The 22,267-nt window shown below is 40.9% G+C and overlaps 1 protein-coding gene across 2 annotated transcripts in view; it reads right to left on the reverse strand.

The window, feature by feature from the left end:
- COL5A1 (collagen type V alpha 1 chain) overlaps positions 1-22,267 on the reverse strand; it is a 315,926-nt gene that overhangs the window by 18,038 nt on the left and 275,621 nt on the right. The window contains exons 51-64 of one of the 2 annotated variants that reach the window (XM_069069226.1): positions 22,049-22,102; positions 21,617-21,670; positions 20,773-20,826; positions 19,546-19,599; positions 18,783-18,890; positions 18,508-18,561; positions 18,307-18,360; positions 14,400-14,507; positions 13,311-13,364; positions 11,941-11,976; positions 9,624-9,677; positions 7,822-8,077; positions 6,957-7,069; positions 175-243 (exon numbers count right to left, since the gene is read on the reverse strand). In XM_069069226.1, coding sequence (XP_068925327.1) covers positions 175-243; positions 6,957-7,069; positions 7,822-8,077; positions 9,624-9,677; positions 11,941-11,976; positions 13,311-13,364; positions 14,400-14,507; positions 18,307-18,360; positions 18,508-18,561; positions 18,783-18,890; positions 19,546-19,599; positions 20,773-20,826; positions 21,617-21,670; positions 22,049-22,102 — 1,122 coding nt within the window. Of the gene's footprint in view, positions 1-174; positions 244-308; positions 378-6,956; positions 7,070-7,821; positions 8,078-9,623; positions 9,678-11,940; positions 11,977-13,310; positions 13,365-14,399; positions 14,508-18,306; positions 18,361-18,507; positions 18,562-18,782; positions 18,891-19,545; positions 19,600-20,772; positions 20,827-21,616; positions 21,671-22,048; positions 22,103-22,267 lie in introns of both variants that reach the window. The other variant, XM_069069225.1, reaches the window with a different exon arrangement.

Genomic DNA, 22,267 nt, shown 5'->3' on the forward strand with positions numbered 1-22,267 from the left:
GGGAGGAGTGTGGCATCTTTTCTCAGAATTCCACCCAAATGTGAAGAAGTTCAGCCAAACCTGTAACGGCAAGTGCCCACCATGGTTATTAGTCCAACATGCAGAGTGCCGTGAGTTTGGCCATGTCCAAAGCAGGCGTGGGCCAAGAGGGCCCTGCCGAGGTTAGCCACTTACCATAGAACCTCGCTTGTACTGACTATACCAGGTAGAAGGCTGTTCTTTGGGCCAACGGGCCATTTTACTCTGTAAAATACGAGACGGGGTGGGGTTTAAAGCCAAAACTGCAAAGAATTGAGGGGCTTCCTTACCAGTTTACCACGCTTGAATTCACTGAACCAGGAGCCTGGGTTTTCCTTGGGCCAGGAAGTAATTCTGGCCTAAACACATAGCAGGGGAGATGGAAAGGGAGAGAAACAGAGAATACAACAGTTAATTCTCCTGCCTCAATGAAAAATTGTCCAGCTTTCTTTAAATCAATATCCTCAAAGTGTCCACCAAATATTATCCTTCAAGACAGTATTAGATTTGGTCCTCATACCTCTTTTGTACCCTCAGTACTCCTTGCCTCTGATTGGAGAGCTGGAGAGTGGAATACAAAATTTCTCCCAAAGACTCCATTTAAAGAGGGCTCTTCACTTCTCATCTGCTGCCTTCCTTGGACCAGACTCCACCATAACCCACCTCTCCGCACCACCCCATAACCTTTTCAGTTTTCTTTGGTGTGTTGTCTTCTTGAATTAGATTGTAAGCTCTTTGAGGACAGGGGCTGTCTTTCTTTTTTTCTTATTTGTATCCCAAAAGCACTAGCACAGTGCTTAGTACATAGTATATACTTAATAAATGTTTATTGACTATTTCCATACAGAGTCAGTCTTTTATATTATCCTTTACTGCAAGAACTACTTCTGATATCATAAAAAGACTCTGTTCTTGTATTCTGATGTCCATCACCTTCACATCACACAACTGGCCTGTCTTAATTCTAGATAGAACTTACATGAAGTTCCACCATGAGACAATCATTTCTTTTTTGGCTTAAGAAAAATGAAAATGCCACTGAGAGAACTATGCCCATTACCGATCATTAATACATTAATTAGAGGCTTTCCAACATGACCACTTACTCAGACTAGCCCCAAGCTGGGAGGACTAGAACCCAGAAAGGGTAAATTCCCACAGGGAAATGTGGACAGAACCAGAGCACTAGGAAGGGTAGGTCTGCAATGGTTGCCTTGGACAATGAGAAGGTAAAGTGAGTACATTACCCAGCACTAATAGGGTGCTGAATAACCAACTTGGCCTGAGGAGGATCTGTGCTTGATTTAGGGGTTCTTGGATAAAATCCACTAAAATCTTAATGCTTCCCCTATTAGCATTCACTGCTGGTATTAATGTGCCCATTTCTCAAGCTCCCTTTGTAATAGTTTCTTCATTGCCCATATTTAATGATACTTCTGCTTGAGAAATGGCAAAAACCATCTATCTACTTGGATTATTAAAGCCCTGGTTGCTCTGCAAGTAAGTCCTTTTCCATTCTAATGCTTCTCTACACCTGGTACAACAACCCCAGCCATGAATATGTGAAGTTCTTCAACAATGCTCCATGGACTGACCTGTCACACTCTTACTGTTCTCTTGGTTTTCCTCACTTCACTCTGTCAGATTCATACAAGTCTTCCAAGGTTTCTTTAAAACCTTGTCATTTATGATGGTGAAATAACATTCCTTTAAATTCATGTACCCTAATTTGTTCAGCTATTCCCTAATCCATGGGTATCACCATAAGCTTCCAATTCTTTGCTACTATGAAAAGAACTGCTATAAGCATTTTGAACATATGGGTCATTTTTCATCTTTCTCTGATCTCGTTGGGTATATAGGCCTATAGCTATCACTGAAACAAAAGTTATGCAAAATTTAGTAACTTTTAGGGAATAGTTTCAAACTACTTTCCAGAAGGGCTGGACCAATTCACAGCTCCATCATGTTATCGTGCCTTTTTCTCCTACATCTCCTCCAACATTTGTCATTTTCCTTTTTTTTTTTTTTGTCATGAGGTGGAGCTGTCTTAATTCACATTTCTTTAATTGCTAGGGATTTAAACTTTTTTTATATCTTTGTTTATAACTTGGATTTTCCTTTGAGAATTTCCTGTTCATATCCTCTGACTATGGATTTATTAGGGAATTTTATTGTTGCTTCAGGAGGCAGTTATTGTTCCTGCCAAAAGGATCCTTTGACCAAGAAAGTCTAGGAATCCCTTCCCTGCTGGGAAGCAGGACATAGGTCATCAATGTGACCTGAGGGGTCTATCCCATTCTTTTGTCTTTGTATTCCCACAGCTGAGCACTGTACCAGACACAAAATAGGTATTTCATGAATTTTTGTTGATTGGTATTGAAGTTGAGGCAGAAAGTCCACAATGCTAACAGAATGAAGCAGCTGGATTGGTGTCTGCAAAGAGCAGTGGGAAGAAAGGAAGAGAAACACATCCTCTCCTCAGCCTGGCATCCAGTCATGATTCATGAGGGAATCCATGCTCAGAAACAAGCTCCCTCCATGCCCTTTCTGAAGTGTCAATAATTCAAACCCTCATTCCCCTGACCTAGCAGGGCCTCTTAATCCAAACATACCAGGAAAACAGCAAAGGAAAGAACTCCTTGAGAGGAGGGATTGGGGGGGGGGGGGTCTCACTGAAAGACATCATTTTTCTGCCTCCCTCAAGGTCTTTGACCTTTCTCATCTTTGTTTTTAGAACCACCCAGAATCAACAGTTAAATTCAGATAATGTGCATTTAAGATTATTTGCCTTCTTTCAGAGAAGACTATCTTTAAGACATTTCTAGGGCAATGGTTTCCTATCCTGGAAAAGCCTGTAGTCTTATAGTCAATCACTTTCCTTACATTTTATGTTAGTGACAGAAATGGATATTTCCTGTGCTCCCTCCCCCTCCCCAGATCCTACCTTGGACTTCCATCTTGGAGCATAGGATCATAAATCTAGAGCTAGAACAGACCTCAGAGGAGCCCTCATTCAACACCTCTCATTTTGCAGATCAAGAAACTGAGGCTTAGGGAGGGTAAGTGAGCTGCCCAAGGTCACACAAGTAGTAAGGGTCAGAGGTGAGATGTGATGCTAGGACCTCTGACTTCCAAACCAGTATGTTTTCCATTGTACTCTATTCCTAGATCATCACAGTCATGCTAACATTGGGCACTAAAAAACTGTCTTCATAAATCCATTTCTATGAGACTGAGACTAGGTGCTTTACTTTTATGACTAGGAGACTCTTCACAAATTTTGTCAATATTAATTCATTGCCTCCCCAATTTATCCCCCCCCCCCACAAAAGGGCAGGAAAATACTCTGGGCCCCTCAGGGAGAGCTGAACCAAAAATGGAAGGCATTACTTTACTAGGAAATCTTTGTGCTTACGAGAAACCTTTCATTCTAATTTACCCACAATGAGGCTAGTCAGGATGAATAACTGGCAACCAGAGGAATTTTCTAAGTTAATTTAATTCTTGGAATTAAGCCAAGCTGACAGAACCTGGAACCAGACAGGGCAGCTTTGCGAGACTTTTGATTTTGTGTTTGCCATATGAATTTTCCCACTTGAACCAGAGGCTCTCAAAGGTTTGAAATTTCCGAGCAGTGGAGATTTGAACCCAAGATCCACAAATCCTCTAAACTGACATTACAGTCTAACCAGAGCTCTCCTGATCCTTATGACCCAAATGTGTGCTATAATATGCCCCATTTCCAAAATGATAGAGAAGGAGGAAGGATTGTGACCAAGGAGGAGAATTTGGGTTTAAACATTGTTTCCTCGTCCTAGGACTTATTTCTCAATAGTGAAGCCATTAAGGATGCAGCTTAAAAAGATAGTGGTTGTGAGGATATGTATATACATAATATATAAAAACACACATATATATGTATTTATATTTACACAGTATAAATACTGTATTTACATAACCTGCACATATACATTTATACACACTCTATACACATGTATATATAGTTATACCTTTATACATGTGTGTATGCATAGATGTGTTTATATGTATATCCATGTATGTACATAAATACCTACACATATATATACATATACATTATATATAGTCAAAATGAACCCCCCAAATTTTAGGACAGCTAACTATGAAGTACTGAATCTGATTTTCTTTTGAAGCCTATGAAAATCAGTTTCATTACAGGTATAATAGAGGCCTGGCCAAGAAATATGGAGGTTGGGTTTTAGTCTGGCTTTGTCATATACTTAGAAAGCAATCTCGAGCAAATTCCTTTTCTGACTCTCAGTTCTCTTATCTGTAAAATGGGGGGGTTGAAAGAGATATTCTCTAAAGTCTCTTCTGGCTTTGAACTGCTTTGCTCTATAAAGGCCCAGCATCGATCCACTGACCAGTTTTCATTCAAGACCTGCCAGAAATGAGTCCCTGAACAACTCTGATGTCTTTGTTCCTGCTGAGGGCAACAATGAAGAATTCTGCAACATTTTTAAGTTTCTTTTTTTCCCTTCTATGCTGGCCACATTGACTGGACTGCTACATTTACATGGCTGAGCTTGCTATCATTGAGAGCCTGAGATTTAGCTGTAGTATACATTTTGTCCTTTTAGTGAAGAAATATTTACAAAACCACTTGAACAGTCTTAACTGACTGATTAAGAAATATTGACATTTTCTTTTCTCTATCCCAATCTCTTGGTCTTAGGTTGCCTCTGATACAAGATTTTTGTGGAGGGCAAAAGGTTGGAGAAGTGTCAACAAACACATCTTTTCATTACCTTGCTGGGACACAAATTGATTCAGTCAGGCAATTAAGAATAAAAATTACCTGCTTATAAAATAGTTACCCGTCTGCTCTCCCCCCACAGGAAGTATGTACACAGTCATAAAAAAATGAAATCTACACTTTTTGCTTAACATAAATCTTTATGGCCCTGAATAACAACCAAAAGGGTATATTTACAAAGCTGGAATAAATCAAGAGCAATTCCTGTTATTAAGTATGGTCAATATCTTATTATAACCCAAGGATAAATAACCAGATTAAGAATAATACACAATTCTCTAAAGTCAGTAAGCAGCTCACAAACCCTTTTCATTTCTGTGACAAAACAATCAAGGTATAGCCAAAGATGAATTCTTTCTCTATGGGTCAAACCAAGATAAAATTCATATTTAGGCATAAAAAGGAAGCAACACTTACTGGGCACACCTCAGAAAGCTTCTATCTCCCTCTATACCTGAGTCCAAATATCTGAGGGGTTGTTATAGAGCAGAGATATTCAATGCTCTCTCTATGCTTCCTTGATGGAAGAAGGAGCCATGAAGGGAGGGGGAAAGATGACAAAAGGTAGGCTTATACTCAATGTAAAGAAAATCCTTGGGGCGGCAAGGTAGCACAGCAAGTAAGAGCACTGGCTCCAGTGCAGGGATGACATGGGGATCAAATCCGGGCTCAGATACTTAGCACCCACCCAGAAACACCTGGCCATGTAACCTTGAGCAAGTTACTTAACCCCAATTATTTAGGTGCGGCCAGGTGGCTCAGAGAGTAAGAGCACCAGCTCCAGCGTCGGGATGATTTGGGGATCAAATCCAGGCTCAGATACTTAGCACCATACCCAGAAATAACTGGCCGTTTAACCTTGAGCAAGTTACTTAACCCCGATTGCTTTAAAAAAAAAAATCCTCCTAACAATTAAAGTTGTTCATCAATGGAATGTGCTGCTTAGGGGTCTTTGGGCTGAGTTTGCACGGTCGATTATCAGGAATGTTTAGGTATAAGGTAAACTAGACGGCTTCTGAGATCCTCTGCAACTCTTGAATTTTTGTGCTCCTGAAAATGATTTAATGGAATTAGCTAAGAAGGCTACATTTTACATTTCTATACTGACTTCAACAAACCATTCACAGATGAGGATTTGGGTGCTACTTTATGCCAAGACAGTCAAAAATAAGAGCATGCTAGAAATAAAAGTGAGTTGTGAGGGACAGCAGTATACTGTAACACCAGCAGCAGCCTTTGCATTCCTTCTCAAAACTGTTGAACCTAAAAAGGATGAGCTATAAAAGAAATGTGCTCATATATCTTCACATACACATTCTTCTCCAAAATTATCAAACCGAAAAAGGATGAACTATAAAAGAAATATGCTGATATATTTATACACACACACACACACACCCTAATAAAGAGGCTAAATCCCAGTCCAACAGATCAGAGAGACTTTGAAGAAAATAAGATCCCAATGGTGATGAGAATGAAACTGATATAAAATGAATCAGAATCCAATTGACTCCGGCATCTAATTAAACAGGAATTTTCTGTCATTGAACTTTTAGGAGAAAGATGTAATTCATGAAAAACCAAATGGATTATTAGAGTTCAAGCAAGAGCTTCCCACAGATGTCTCTGTGGTTATTTACCACTCAGCTCAATCTCCCATACCTTCTACTTCAAATTCTATATACCCTGCATGCAACCCCTAATGTTCAGAGCAATGATGGCCAAAGTTCTGCAAAATCGTTCAACAAGGACCCAGTATTGCTTACTAGACTGAACTAACTGAGGTGGGAGAGGGGATTCAGGAATTTTCAGGAATATTTTCAGAAATGCTTGAACATAAAAAAGGTTATTCTACTTAAGCCTTAATTAATCAGAAAACCCAATTCATCAGCATATTCCTTTCCCTAAAACTTCCAGGAAACTGATGTTTTATCCTACTCATTTACTATGATTGTCTATTTTAAAATATCTAAAGTCATACTTGTGAAAGCCAGTCCTCTTAATCCTGAAGTGGTCAGGAAGAAATAGATCAATCACTGATTTTCATTTGTAAATTGAGGCCATCCAATTGAACTTACCAGATGTATATTATGCACACTGAGAAAATTTTCAGAGGGAAATAAATTACACCAGCACTTACTCCTTCTGATTTCTTATCAGGGAAGATGCAAGTTTCTCCACCAGCTGTGAAATTGCAGTAAACTTTGAAAGAATCCCTGGAGCATCCTTGGTTTGGGTCAACCCAGTATTCACCTGGATTCCAGAGAGAGAAAGTGAGTCAGGCAGTGTTCAGGTAATTGATTCATCATATTTTGCCTCAACACTTAAAATGTTTGGTTGGGACAATAATTCAGGCACCTTTTTTCTCTGGTACTAAACTAACAAAGTAAATCTCTAGAATAGTTCTATGGACCCAGCTGGATCTCTGACACACATAGGACAAGTTATCATGAACAAAGCAGAGTGGATAGGTAATGCAGGGGATGAATTTGAAATAATTTACTTGTATGTTTGGGTTCAAATTCTATTAAAATGATTTATTTAAATTTTTTGGTGTGTAGTTTTTAAGGAGTAGTCTAAAGTTGAAAGCATTAAAAAAAAATTAAAAACCCAACACTCCCATTGATTAAACAAGAAATGAAACACTGAAATGATTTACTTTTCTAATATAAGCACGGTACTTGACTTTCTGATGGACTTAAAAAAACTAATAGAAAACAAATTATGTTGAGCTGGGCATCTCTAGTTTCATGTCCCACCCCCAAAACAATAATAGCTAACATTTATATAGTGCAGGTTTACAAAGCACTTCATATATTTTATCTCCTTTTACCCTCATAATAACCCTAGAAGGTAGGTACCATTATCCCCATTTCACATGTGAGGAAACTGAGGCAGACAAAGATTAAGTAATGTCCCCAGGGTCACACAGCTAGCAAGTATTTGAGGCAAGATTCAAACTCAGGTCTTCCTGATTCCAAGTCAGGTAGTTCCCCTCTACCTACCATCAGGGAAGTCAGGGTGGCAGAGCTGTAAGTCCTTGCAAGTACGAGCAGGATTGTGCTGAGTGCCTAAGGGATGCTTCATCTGCTCAATTTCCAGTTTCAAAGAGTTGAGTGAGCCAAAGATCTCCTCCATACCATCAGCATAATCCATGTAGTTCTCACCATTGCCATCATCAAGCAACTGGCTGGCATCAATGTTCCGTCGGGTCCTAGAAGCCTGAATGGGCAACGGCTGAATAACTTCACCTGGAGGACCCTGGGATGTGGAAGAGGCAAAGGCAAAGTGAGCAAACCCTACTAATTTAAAAACAGCTTCAAGTACACAATGGGAAAGATGACTGTGTATAATATAAAGGCAGTGGATTCTTCTCTTGTAATGACTCATTCTTTCTTTTCTTTTCTACAGCTGTCCCTAGGCTAGGTTCTCATCACCTCACACCTGCTGCATTAGACTGACAGATATTCTATCTCCAGGTTCCCCATCCCTATTTTAATTCATCCTCTGTAATGAATCTTTTATTTAAGTCAGCAAACATCTACGAAAAGTAACGCATTATGCTGGGCTGTTGGGGAGGCATAAAGCTCAATGAGACATAGTCCTTGCTCTCACAGAGCTTACAGGCCAGCAGAGAGATTTCTCATATGTTTCTCTATGTACAATCTCCTATGGGAAGACCTTCCTGAGCCTCCCAGTTGTTAGCTCTCCCTCCACCTTTTCTTCAATTTATTGTGCATATATTCATCTGTTTGCATGTTGTACTCTAAGTAGAATTTAGGCTCCTTGAGGACATGGACTGGTTTTTTTGTCTTTTTTTTTTCTAAATCTTTACATTCCCAGAACTTACAATGCTGTGTACACAGTATGGGATTAATTTATACTTGTTGGATTCGATAAATACATATGATACAAAATCTCCTTTAAGTGCCTCCTTTTATCATACTACTTTGTAGCTGTTACTGTTTTAACAATGGCTTTATAGAATAAATCTAAGCCTGCCACTCAAATCCTCCAATACATGGTTCCATCCCAAGAACACAGATTTAGAGTTGGAAGGAACTTCCTATACATTCATTTTAATATCCTCACATGACCCTCAGCTCTAGTCTAGTCTATTTGCTACTCATCCCCCCAAGCATATTCCTGTCTTGTCCCTGACTTCATTCTTTGTTCACAGGTTCTCTAAATCTAGAACGTCCTCTTCAGTCCTTTCCACAAATCCAAAATCTTTGTTCTATTCAAGGTTCTGCTCACGTCCCCCCTCCTCTAATTCCTCCAGCCTGAAATACTCTTATATTTTCCTCCTCTGAGTTTCTATAGCAATTTTACACTTGATTACATGCTGCCTTGTATAGCTAATTGTTTATGTATGTGTCTTGTCTCCCTAGCTGGACTGTGAACAACTGAAGAACAAGGACTATGTAATCTACATTTTTATATCACCCACAACTTGTACGTGGGTATGCACCCAGAGAATGGCTAATCTATGCTTCTGAATCCCAGAAGCAATTAATTTTCTGAGTGTTTACATATATATGTATATGTGTATAAAACCAAGATTGGAAAAAAAATTCAAGGAACACCTTATTTAACTCAGGAGGAAATTTTCCAGCATTTCACTTGCTATACCACTTCTTAAGTATAAAGGCCAACTCCTGCCAAAAGATTAAATCTTATCCAGTTTCCTCCCTTGAGTTCTCCCTGTGATCTGGGGCCTCCTAGGAGGAAAATGCTGTGACTATAATGTTACTGGGAGTTACTGAGAGTTCCAACATGGACCTTTAAATCTTCAAAGACTACTTACAGGTGGACCAGGAGGCCCAGGATGGCCGGCCTCTCCTTTGGGACCTGTTGGACCCTGTAGGAAAAGAGAAAAGACATGTGTAACCACCAGACAGCATTACCAACTATGGAATAAAATGAATATCTCTAGTCTTCTTGGTAACTGAAGATCTGAAAGAAGGACTTTACAGAAGGCCTTCAAAGACAAAAGTTAAGAATGGGCAAGTGTAGGGCCTATAAAAATAAACAACAAAAAAAGAAGGATGCAAAGAGAGTCTACAGACTTCTTCAACACATCCCTGATGCCAGAACTGGTGTCCTGCATGCCTATGCCCTTGGATCTTGAGAGAACAACATTTAGGGAAAACTAGCAAGTATTTCTTCACATAGCTAAGAACAATATATGAAGCTCAGAGTTAACTACATTGGAAATATTTGTTCATAAAGGGTTTAGGTAAAATAATAAGAGATTCCAGAATCACAGACTTGGGGAGCTAGAAGGGATCTCAGGAGCCATTTAGTCCACCCATACACAAAAGGAGTTCCCATTATAACATTTCTGACAAATGTTTGCCCTTGAAGATCTCTACAGAGGGGGAACCCACCACCTCTTGAGGCAAGCTCATTCCACTTTTGGACAGCCCTGATGGCTAGGAAGCTTTTCTTGACATCCAATCAAAAATGGCCATTTTGCAGCTTGGACCCATTGCTCCAGGTTCTGCCTTCTGAAGCCAGACAGCAATCTCTCCCCTACACAACAGCCTTTTGAATACTTGAAGACAGTTCTCACACCCCAGCTGAGTCTTCTCTTTTCCAGGATTAACATGACCATTTCCTTGAATGGATGCTTATGAGACATGTCCCCAAGGCCTTTCCTCTACCCTGATCACCTTTCTTCAGACACTCTCCTCTGAGGCTAAAGGCAAAGAGAACAACCATACCCTTCCACCAAAGAGACAGAGTATTGGGTTAGAGATGAACTATTTTATCTGACCCAGTTGAACCCAATTAATTGAGTTATTGAATTTTCATTCTCTTTCTTTCTTCCTTATCTGTGGGGAATGCCTAGTGAGGAGGCTCCTTCTACCAACACAAATCAGAATCTATTCTTCAACTTAAACAGTTGCCTGAAGTGCCGAGTGAGAGATGAAGTAATGTAACCAATTCATGTCAAGAGGCAAGACTCAACACCAGGACTTCCTGACTCCAAGGCCAGGCAGGGCAGAAAGCATGAGGGACTCCAGGATCCACCCTTTCCCCAAACCTTCCCGTATCTGAGAACTAAGAAATTGGAAATTAGAGGTAGCTAAAACAGGAACTGCTCAATGTAATCACATGGACAGAAATTTTTTTTCCCTAAACTTTTAAGGCAACACAATTGGATCCCCTGATTATTTAAAACCCAAGGGCACCATATAGGAAGGATATGGACAAGTTGGAGAGAATGCAAAATGGGTGATCAGAATGGTGATGAGCCTAGAGACTAAGCCAAAGGGAAAAAAAGTTGAAAGAACTAAGGATTTCTAGCCTGCAGAACAGTATACTTAGGAGGGAGGATATGGGGTGTTTAGGGAGGTCTAGCTCCTCTGGTATATGGGCTTCTCACCTACCATCAGTGTCTACCTTCACCTAACTCTTACCTGTGGCTTCAAGAAGCTATAGCATGTGCAGTAGCCACACCCCAGTAAACCATCTTGGCAGATGGGCTAAACCAGGTTAAGGATAACAGACAGGTCTCGAATCCATTGTTGAATTAGGGGGATGTCCATCTCAAGCATGTGAAGACTTTCCCCAGTGTAATGGGTGGATGAGAACAAGTTGTTCCATCAACCATAAAGGCTGCTGAAGCAGGTTCTATGGAGTACTTAGATTTTGATCAGGCATCAAAGATACCAAGGTCATTCACAGTATCTTGGGCCAACGTCAGCTATCTTGACTTCAGTCTTACCACTGGATTTAAAAAACTCAGTAAGAGAAAGTGGGAGGCTGACAGCTGCACAACTCTGCCTCACTTAAATCCAATTAACACATAAGTCAAGACAGCATCCCTGATGTCACTGGTCCTCTTCAAAAATGAAGAATGGTCAACAAGACAGGAGGCACAAGATAGTGATTTTTAAGTGTCTGACAGGCTATCACATGGAGATAGGATTAGACTTGTTTCTCTTTGGCCTCAGGGAGAAGTAGGAGAAACGGGTTTTCATTGAGCAGAGACCACTTGTCAGGGATGTTATGGAGGGATTCTTAGTCAGGTAAAGACTCTTCTAAATGGGAGTTTCCTTCGAACCTTAAGATTCTGAGAACTCACAGCCATGGATTTTGGTAAATACAACACTTACCGAAGAACCTTTAGCACCTTTGGGACCAGGAGGGCCCTGGAGATAAAAGAACAGGAAGTTAAGGCCAGGGCAGGAATGTCTTAGCTTCTATCTTTCACTTTTATGTCACCTGCATTTCTCCAGAGGAAAAAGTGAGGCTGGTGCCCTTGTACAGCCCTCCCTCCTTCAATTACAAGTCATGTCATCATTTCCCTGATATCATTGTCCTCTTTGAGAATGAAGGACAAACCACACACACTTGCATTTCCAAAATCTCCCTTCCTTCTATACCCACACCCTTCCTTGTAACAGAGAATAAAAGGGGTAGGAGAAAGTAGTTCAGCAAAACTAATCGACACATCACCTGAGTCAAACAGTATCTACGTTCCAATATAAGTTTTTAAAGGTCATCAAATTCAATAACCTTGTCTTTACCTTATACTTTTTATCCTCACTTCACATTGGCTCCTGCCTTTTATTGGGATCATTTAAAAATGATTATTGAATGAATGTGTTATTTGGGAAGGTAGAAGAAGGAGAGTATGAGGTCAGGACAACCCAGATGTAGGAGGGAGGGGTGAGCCAAAGGCCAAAACATCCTGCCAATACCTCAAGTATATCCCCTCTCCACTCTCCGGCAGGAGCCAAAATTCGAACCATTAGAACCAGTAAGAGTTAACTAAGAAAGGTGTGAAGCAGGGGGAGGTTGTTTCCAGAAGGCCACTGAAAATACACACAGATTGCTTACAAGTGTCCTCTGGTACATTCTCTCAAGAGAATGAAGTCAGAGTTAGTTGATCAAAATGTCCCTTGGAAAGTTAATGGGATAATATTAAGGGAAGGGAAGTTCAATGGTTATCATAGGGGGTTGGGAAGACCATGACTGAGACAAGAGCTTGTTGGTTGCCAAGGGCAGCACAGGGTGCTGCTGGTCAGGCAGGGGTTAGGCATAGTAATAGGAAGAAAATCTTATAAGGACCTTCATCCATTCTGTAGTTTTGCAAAGAACTGGCCTGTAAAGCAGGCATCATAATGGTCCCAAGAGTACAAAGGGACACCTACAATGCCTACTGATGCACATAAATGCATGTGATGCCCACTAGCCTTACTTTACTCATTGGAATCCTGTCTACCTCCTTATCTCTCCTTATCTACTTCAAAACTTGCTTTCAAAGAAATTCTAATTAGCTCAGTGGCCACTGCAACCTCTCTCACCAGCTCACAGATACCAATCCTGGCTACATCATTCAACCAGCCCAATGTAAGGCAAAATCTATAGATGTCTCCCATTTCCCCTCCTCATTCCATCCTTCATCCTGCCCCAGGTATCTCTAAAACTCTAGAAGCAAACTGAGTGGAATTACAACGAATTCATCCTTCCAGATACTCACTGGTAAACCGGGAGGTCCAGGGGGACCAAGGGGACCAGAAGGACCAGTTATACCCTAAAGAGAAAAGTAAGTTAAAGGGATATTAAAATCCAGTGTGTTCAGGCAGGCAGCACACATGGAAATAGGGTTCTATCCTCTTTACCTCTCCATCATCATTTTAAGGGCCACTAACCATTATTTTCCCTACTCTGTTGCTGACTGACTTATTCCTTATATTATATACCAACCTGACTGGGTTATTGTGAGCTCCAACAGGATAATGCATCTATAACACTTGGCAAATGTTAAAGTGTTATATAAATGCCAATGATTATCACTCTTCTTATTATGACTATTGAGTGGCCAATTCTCGAATTAGTCTCCCAACAGACACTGTCATTTGCTGGAAGATGTGTGTGCCTCTGTTTTACAGGGGGCCATTTGTCATCCTTAGAATGCTTTACACACATCTTGGCACCTGGGCAGTAAAATAGGGAAATGTAAAAATCACTTTTACACTGAAGGTTACCTTTTAGATGGAAGAGAGGCAGCAGCATGATTCATATCATAGTGGATATAGAGCCACTAGTGTTAAAGCCAGGAGGATCTGGGTTCAAGTCTCGCCTCTGTCCACTCCGGCCATGTCACTTAAATTCTCAATGATCTAGGCAAATTTCTAAGACTATAAATTGCAGAGAAGACATCAATCTGCACTGGTAAAAGTAACTGCTTTGTCTAAAAGTTCCCTATCTTAATGTAACCACAGGTCTTGTCCCTATCTCTATTGCTTTTACTTGGGAAGAAGTGCAACCTGGGAGTCAGGAGAACTGAGTTCTATTCCCAGTTCTTTACTTTATATGGACTTCAGTTTTTTTATCTGTAAAATGAGGAGTTTGGGATAGATGATGGTGATAACAGTGATGATAATCTCACCATTATGAACTGGCAGAGAATTTTATGATTTAGAAAGAACATTCCCATGCATTACCCATTCAGCAATCTCTAAGGACCTCCCCCAGCTCTAATCTCCACAATTCTATAGCTCTCCTTTGTCTGGTTGTCTCAAGAAGGCTAGGCAACCTACAGTAAAATGGGGCCCAGATCACTTACCTGTTCTCCTTTAGGACCTGAAGAACCCTGGGGTCCAGGAAGACCTCGGTCACCTTTTTCACCCTGTTCTCCAGGAGGTCCAATAAGACCAATCAAACCTGGATGACCCTGCAGTAAAAGAGAGATGCATTTTTCAAGGGACTAAAAAGCATGCCTTCAAGAGGCAGAGGGGAGATACATCTGGAAGAATAAGATGTGAAATATGTTTAGTCACAGAGGAAGGAGGCACACAGACTTAAGGACTCCTTAAGTAAGAAAGTGAGGTCTAAGAATCTGGGGGAGATCCACTTTAATCAGGAAAGTCTTTTGGTGAATTCTATCTACATTGCTGTTTCTTCTATTCCCTTCACCTAGAACAGAATACTTTCTGAGCTCCTTTCCACTTAAGCAAATCCTATCCATCTTTTAAGACTTACCTTGAGTTCCACTTTGTCCATTAAGCCTTCCCTAACAACTCTAGCCCACAATGCTTTTTCCTGCTCTGAATTCTATAGTGAGGAGCCACAAGTTTAGCATACACTGCTTCTCAATCTGTTCAATGTATCTATGCCTTGCACCCTATCCAGACTGTACAAGCTTCTTGGGAGCAGAGACTAATGCTACTCCATAAATTGTTAATGATTTCATCACTTAGTGGTCAATCTACTGGAGATAGAAGAGCTAGGCTGGTGATCAGACAGCAGGTCCATTGTGTTGGGACCCGACTTGAAGCCTTTCCAGCTTGGCATTAAGACCCACCAGTGTTTGAACTCTGCTTAGTATCACCTTTAAGAGTTCATGGCCCCAGCAGTCAATGACTATAGTAATCTACTGTTTGATAAAACCGAAGACCCCAGTTTTGGGGATAAGAACTCACTATTTGACAAAAACTGCTGGGAAAACTGGAATATAGTATGGCAGAAACTGGGCATAGACCAATATCTTACATTATATACCAAAATCAAGTCGAAATGGGTGCATGATCTAGGTATTAAGGCTGATAATGTAAGCAATCTGGGATAGTAAGGAATAGCTTACATGTCAGATTTATGGAGAAGGGGAAATTTTATGACCAAACAAGAGTTAGAGAGCATTATGAAATGCAAAATGGATAATTTTGATTACATTAAATTGAAAAGTTTCTGTACAAATAAGTCCAATGTAACCAAGATTAAGAAAGAAGTGGAAAATTGGGAAAGAATTTTTACAACCATTGAGACAAATCTGTAAGAATACAAGTCATTCCCCAATTGATAAATCGTCAAAGGATATGAAGAGGCAGTTTTCAGAGGAAGAAATTAAAGATATCTATAAGTATATGAAAAAATTTTCTAAACCACCATGGATTGGAGAAATGCAAATCAAAACAACTCTGAGGTACCACATCTCACCGGTCAGATTGGCTAAGATGACAAAATAGGAAAATGATAAATGCTGGAGAGGATGTGGAAAAATTGAAACACTAATGCATTGTTGGTAGAGTTGTGAACTGATTCAACCATTCTGGAGAGCAATCTGGAACTATGCCCAAAGGACTATAAATAAGTGAATACCCTTTGACCCAGCAATGCCACTTCTAGAGTTGTATCCCAAAGAAATCATAGAAGTTGGAAAAGGACCTGTATGTACAAAAATATTTATAGCAGCTCTTTTTGTGGTGGCAAAGAATTGGAAATCAAGGGGATACCCATCAATTGGGGAATGGCTAAACAAGTTGTGGTATATGAATGTAATGGAATACTATTGTGCTATAAGAAATGAGGAGCAGATGAACTTAATAATAACCTGGAGAGACTTATATAAGCTGATATTGAGTGAGAAGAGCAGAACCAGGAGAAATTTGTACCCAATTACAGACATAACATATGTGTGACGACCAATTTTGATAGAATGGACTTTTCTCAGCAATGCAAGGTTATAAGACAACTCCAAAAGACTCGTGATCGAAAGGGATATTCACATCTCCAGAGAAAGAACTACAGAGTCTGAATGCAGACTGAAGCAAACTACTTGCTCTGTCTTTTTTCTCTTTTTCATTGTTCACTCCATTTGTTATAATCCTTCTTTACAACCTGACTAATGCTCAATGTGAAGGTATTTGTAGATCCTATATTTGATTGCATGCTGCCATGGGAGGGGGAAAGGGAAGGAAAGAAGGAGGAGGAGAAAATTTGAAACTCAAGGGATTGTGGAACTGAAAGAACCAGAAAGTTCATGGTTCCCACCTGCCACAATGAGCCATCAAAGTAGGATTTTGTGGAAATTGCTCCCAGCACTCATAAAGTTTGAAAATATCTAGTACCCCTACCTTTTCAGATGCCTCCTTATGACATAGAGGTGGCCCTGTATTCTTGGAGGCTGTGTTTGCTTCTAGCCCAGTCACTACATCTATCATGCCTGGAGGGGAAGGAATCCATCTTCCCCACCTTCATCAATTGCCACAGTAGTGCCATTCTTGGTAAATTCAAGATCCTTGGAGATGACCACTGACCCTGCTTCTAGTCTGCCCCACCTCCATTGGCCAGGCAACTTGTATTGAGATGCAACTTGGCAACTGTCTCTGCTGGTGCTTCACCCCCATCATCAGCTATAGCTACTGAAGATTCAGAAAAGAAAGTTCTCAAAACCTAAGTTCATTAGATAGTTCAACATCAGAAATGGATTCCATTTTATTAATGGAAACAACACTTAAGAAAACGCTAAAGGAGCATGGGACCTCTCCATCTGACTTGTACCTGAGACCACCCATATGCATTGTCTGCTCCAATTATATGGTGAGTTCAATGAGAGCAGGAATTACCTAACATTTCTTATCCCCAGTTCTTAGCAAAATTCTTTGAATATAGTAAACACTATTTTCATTCATATCTGTGGAAAGAATGAGCACAGGCCCGCCAATAAATGGCATCTCTGTTGTCTGAGCACCAGCCTATATTCAGAGAGGCTCATCTCCAGGGTGGCCACAGGATAATGATTTAGCCAAAGCAGCTCTTGTGGACCATCTATTACTGACTCTCAGAGGGACTGCAAAGGCAGCTAGGTGACACAGTGGATAGAGTGATGGACCCTGACTTAGGAAAACCTGAGCTCAAATATGACTTCAGACACTAACTTGATGTGTGGCTCTATGCAAATCACTTAGCTTCTGTCTTCCTCAGTTTCATCATCTGTAAAAAGAAGATAATGATACTGTGTTTCCCCTATAATAAGACACTGTCTTATTAATTTTTTTTTTGGAAAGAAAAACACCAGAGGGCTTATTTTCAGGGGAGGGCTTATGTTGTCCTGCCTCAGATCTCCTCTGCGGCACTGCTCTCAATGGTGCCAGCAAGCAAATCACTGGGAAAGAACAGGATGACGCGCTCACTGCTGCAGCTCTGATTGGATGCAGCTCGGAGCGCGGCGTGCATTTCATCCGGGGCGGGGGGGAGGGGATGGTGCATACAGAGGGTACCGTAATGTAGCGTGTAGCGCAGGGGATCACCTTCACTACAGTAGCAATCTCAATAGGGCTTATTTTCAGGGGAGGGCTTATTTTAGAGGAATCTTACACAGTAAGGGGAGGGCTTATTTTCGGGATAAGTCTTATTATCGGGGAAACATGGTAGCTCCTAACTCCCAATATTATAAGCATAAAATAAGATAATATATGTAAAGCACTATACAAATGCTAGCTATCATTGTATGTGTCTGTGGCATCAAGGTGGTCTTATGTCTATGGTAACCCACACCAATGAAGAACTTCAAAGTTCTATAGTCTAATGATACTTGGCATTAGTCAAACACCTCACAACACACATAAAGATTCACTGCTGATTGATTCTGAAACCTGCTTCCTTCCCAGCCAGGAGTAGGCCATGGAAGAGAAAGATGGCACTATTTAAAAGAGTAGCTCAGAGATCATGTTTATTTGCAACAGACATCATACCTTTTCACCTTTGGGACCTGAATCTCCCTTCAGACCTGGAAGGCCTGGGGGTCCCTGAAAGAGAAAAGTGGAAGAATCATATTTTAGCACTGATGAACACTGACTTATCTGATTTGGAGTTTCCTATAGTAAATAAAACCACAGGTGTTTCTCGACAAGTTTGCACATTATGAAATGCTTAAGGTAATGGATGGCACTTACCATGGGACCAGGGGGACCATCTGGGCCAGGAGATCCTGGAAGACCTTGTTCACCCTGAAAAATACATGTCCTCTGTGTAAAGCTCAAGTACAACAGCCCCTTCAATCATAATCTATGCCCCTCCCCTCATTACCCAAAGACCCTTCTCTCCCCTCTACTTTGCTAAAAAGTAGGATTTGGCATCCCCACAGAAAGCCTTAATTACAACTTGCTTGGACTGAGAATTGGCCACCAGTGCTCAAGTTAAGCTACCCTTTAGTCCATAAGACATTTACCACAGGGCCTGGAATCCCTCGAAGGCCATCAGGACCAGGTTTGCCTGGTGCACCTTGGGGACCAATTGGACCAGTCTTTCCAGGTGGGCCTTCCAAGCCAGCTTCACCCTATAGGGAAAATAGAAGAGAGAAAATGTTCTTTGAAATGCAGTTCAGATGCCCACACTATTCCCTGATGCATTCAAAAGTCTTAAAGATTTTACTATTTATCTGATAGGATCATAGATGTAAAGCTGAAAGGCACTCTCTCATTTCCCCTTGCCCCTCTTATTTTACAGATGAGGAAACAGAGACTCAAGAAGTTAAGTGACTTGATCCAGGGCACACACATCCAGACATCATAAGGCTGCCCCCAAATATCTGTGTAGTCAGGTCTTTTCAAAATTATGGCTCTGACCACTCAGGGTTAGGTTCCTAGAGTTTCCCATAGAGCCCTTAGGGCAATGACTATGGGAGACAAACATATGCAGTTTGGCAGATAGACACTTAAACATAAACGCATGCTATAAAGAACCACCCCTAGGCAAGGCAAAAAATCATTAACATTCTTCTGCTATGTGTCAACTATCTCTAAAGCTGGAATAAAATGCAACTTCCTTTGAAAGCAATGCCCAAAGCTTTGCTGTTTCTATTGAACAACTGGGTTAGGAAGTTAAATGTTGATTTTTTTTTCTTTCATCACCTCTGCACGCCCTCCCCCCAACCTTCCAAACAGCTCCCTCTTGGGTATTACTCAGAATAGTCTGGGCAAGATGCAAGTTACCTTGGCTCCTTTCTCTCCTTGTCTTCCTTCAGGGCCAGCTGGTCCGGGAGGACCCTAACAAAAACAGAGAACAGACATGAGGCCATTCACTCCCTTCTCACTGGCCGCCTCCTCCACTCGGGCTTTCTGCCCACACCAGAGACCATATCTTGGAGAAACCTCCACTCTGGGGCCCTACTGTTCTGAATCACAGAACAGTTTCTCAGGAAACTTCCCACAATGCTTTGATTTACCACTACCTCCTCTCCAATTGCCTAGCACCAAAGCCTCTCTCCAGTTGTGGAGATGTGACCAAATTAACTCTGCCACTGTTCCTTAATTGGCATGCCAATCTATTTCTCTATTTCACACCCCCACACACACCTGTGATTTTCCTGAACAATGAGCCCCTTCATGGCCACCCCTCCCTTATGTGTGTTGTTTCCCCCATTCAAATAAATGTAAGGTTTTTTGTGGGCAGAGATTGGTTTTTTTGCCTGTATTTGTTTCTTCAGCACTTAAAAGAGTACTTGGCACATAGAAAATTCTTAATAAAGGTTTTTTTCATTCATTCATTTACCCATTCACCAATTGAACATAGAGGGACAAGATAAGAGAATAATGGGTTGGGGACTGTAGGATAGGGAAAGTGGTGCACGATCACCCCAGGCTTGTATAGACTCTTACTCAGAATAGTTATTATTACTTCAATGTCCTCTGCCACCACCCCCCATAAAAATCATAAAGAAAAATAACAGGGAGACAAGAATTATTGCTGTGTCTATGGTTTGACCTAATTTTTCTAGCTCCCCTTTAAGTAGTCTGGTTTAGTGAGGGTGAGTATATGAGTACATTATTCACCATAAAAATGTCTTTAATTTTTTTTCTGGTTTGCACAAAATTCTAAAAGGGGAGATAGAAATGTAGCCCCATTGGGGTGTCTGATCTATTCCTCAATTACTGAACTTGACCTATCACCCAAAGAGTCTGGCATCAACTTGATGTGATGATAATGTCATTCTATCAATCAATAAACAAATCAATCAGTAAGCATTATGTGTCTATTCCATTCCTGGCATTGTTCTGTGATAGTGAAGGAAGTTTAATGGAAAGTGCATTGTGGACAGGAGCCCTTTCCCCACCAAAGTCCTGGTTACATTACTTAGATTCCCAGCAAAGGACACTGAAAATAGGTGATCACTTTATATAGAAAACCAAAACCCCAATATTTTCTTCAAAGCCATTTACCCTTTTGCCTGGAGGTCCAGAGGGCCCTGGTTCACCAGTAGGACCTGGGGATCCCTGGATTTAGAGAAAGAAAATAGGAAAAGTTAGAATCGAGGCTTCCTGATTAACATGAACCAAAGTGGATAGATTCTAACCACCTTGCAGGGGGGTAATAATGGATAATCCTTTGAGTCTCAGTTCTGAGCTCTCCCCAGCTAGCCTGAAACTGTATCTCTATTCTCTCCTAGCACATGATAGCACAGATGCTTGGAAATCTGGAATCATATTAACAGGAGCCTGCATTAATCTAGCCCAAGGAATTCTCTGTTACAGGTTACACCATCTAATTAATGTCCTGGCTGTGGCCACATGATCACTACCTACTCCCATTCTACAAATCTACTGCACTGGGAAATGGGAGTCATCAAATCCCAAGATTCTGGACATAAGCTTCCCACCCTCAGGGCATGTCATTTTACAACAACCAACTGCTCCATTTGTTGGAGGGGGGAGATCATGGTTGGGTGGAGCTAGTCTTCATCTCTGAGTGGAATACTAAGCAATGATCTCTGCTGGAAGCAGAGCCACATTTAATCATAAACTCAGCATCTAATTTAGGATGAGAAATCCTGCAGTTATAGATGCACAGATGGCAGGAGCTGGAGGGGTCCCAGAGGTGTTATCTGGTTCAGAGCCTCTAGGCTCTAGACAGAAATGGACCAAAACCCTTCGAAGCAAATGATTTCTCCCCATGAGCAAAGCAAGGTGAGAATGCCAAGTAAGAATGATAGGATTATTTTCTGCCAGCAAACTTGGAATATGACTCCTAGTGGGTCTAGACTCTAGAGCACTGAAAATAACTTACAGTTTGACCAGGTTCACCATCATCTCCTTTATCACCTGGTGGACCATCTTGACCCTATGGAAGAAAGAAAAATGAATTAATTCTAACTTTCCCAATTTCTTGCAGAGGCCCTAAAATCAGTAAGGCTTTCCAAAGCATTCCACTCATCAGCAGGCTACATGAACCCCCAAAGTATCCTCATTTCCCTCTCAAAAATGATATCTGTGTTGACTCAAGGCATTTTTTTCTCTGAAGAGATGTTTAGAAACAGAAAATGTAATTTTCCTTTTTTTTAACAGTCATCAAAATGTTGAAGCCTGTCAGGAGAGAACAATGCAGCAAAGTGGAACTCTTTGTAGCTAAGAAAAAATAATTCTAGATGAAGGGGGTGGGGAAAAGGGCAGCTCAAAGTCTTTGCTCAGACCACAGTGATTATGCCCAGTTGATACTTACTGCAGGACCAGGTTCTCCAGGGGGACCAGGATCACCAGGGAATCCAACAGGGCCCTCAAAAGAGAAAGACATCTCCAGGTCATTATCTATTATTCATTCAGCTGAGAACATCACATCACCTAGCCCATCACATCAATATTACCTCGTTCTTTTAGCTAACTGTTGCCACAATGTGTCTTCATCATCACACTACATGCATCTATTTCCTAATGTAACATA

The sequence above is a fragment of the Petaurus breviceps genome, unplaced genomic scaffold (assembly GCF_028583685.1).
Source record: "Petaurus breviceps papuanus isolate PSGF00001 unplaced genomic scaffold, PetGlider_PUasm1.0 90779, whole genome shotgun sequence".
NCBI lineage: Eukaryota > Metazoa > Chordata > Mammalia > Diprotodontia > Petauridae > Petaurus > Petaurus breviceps.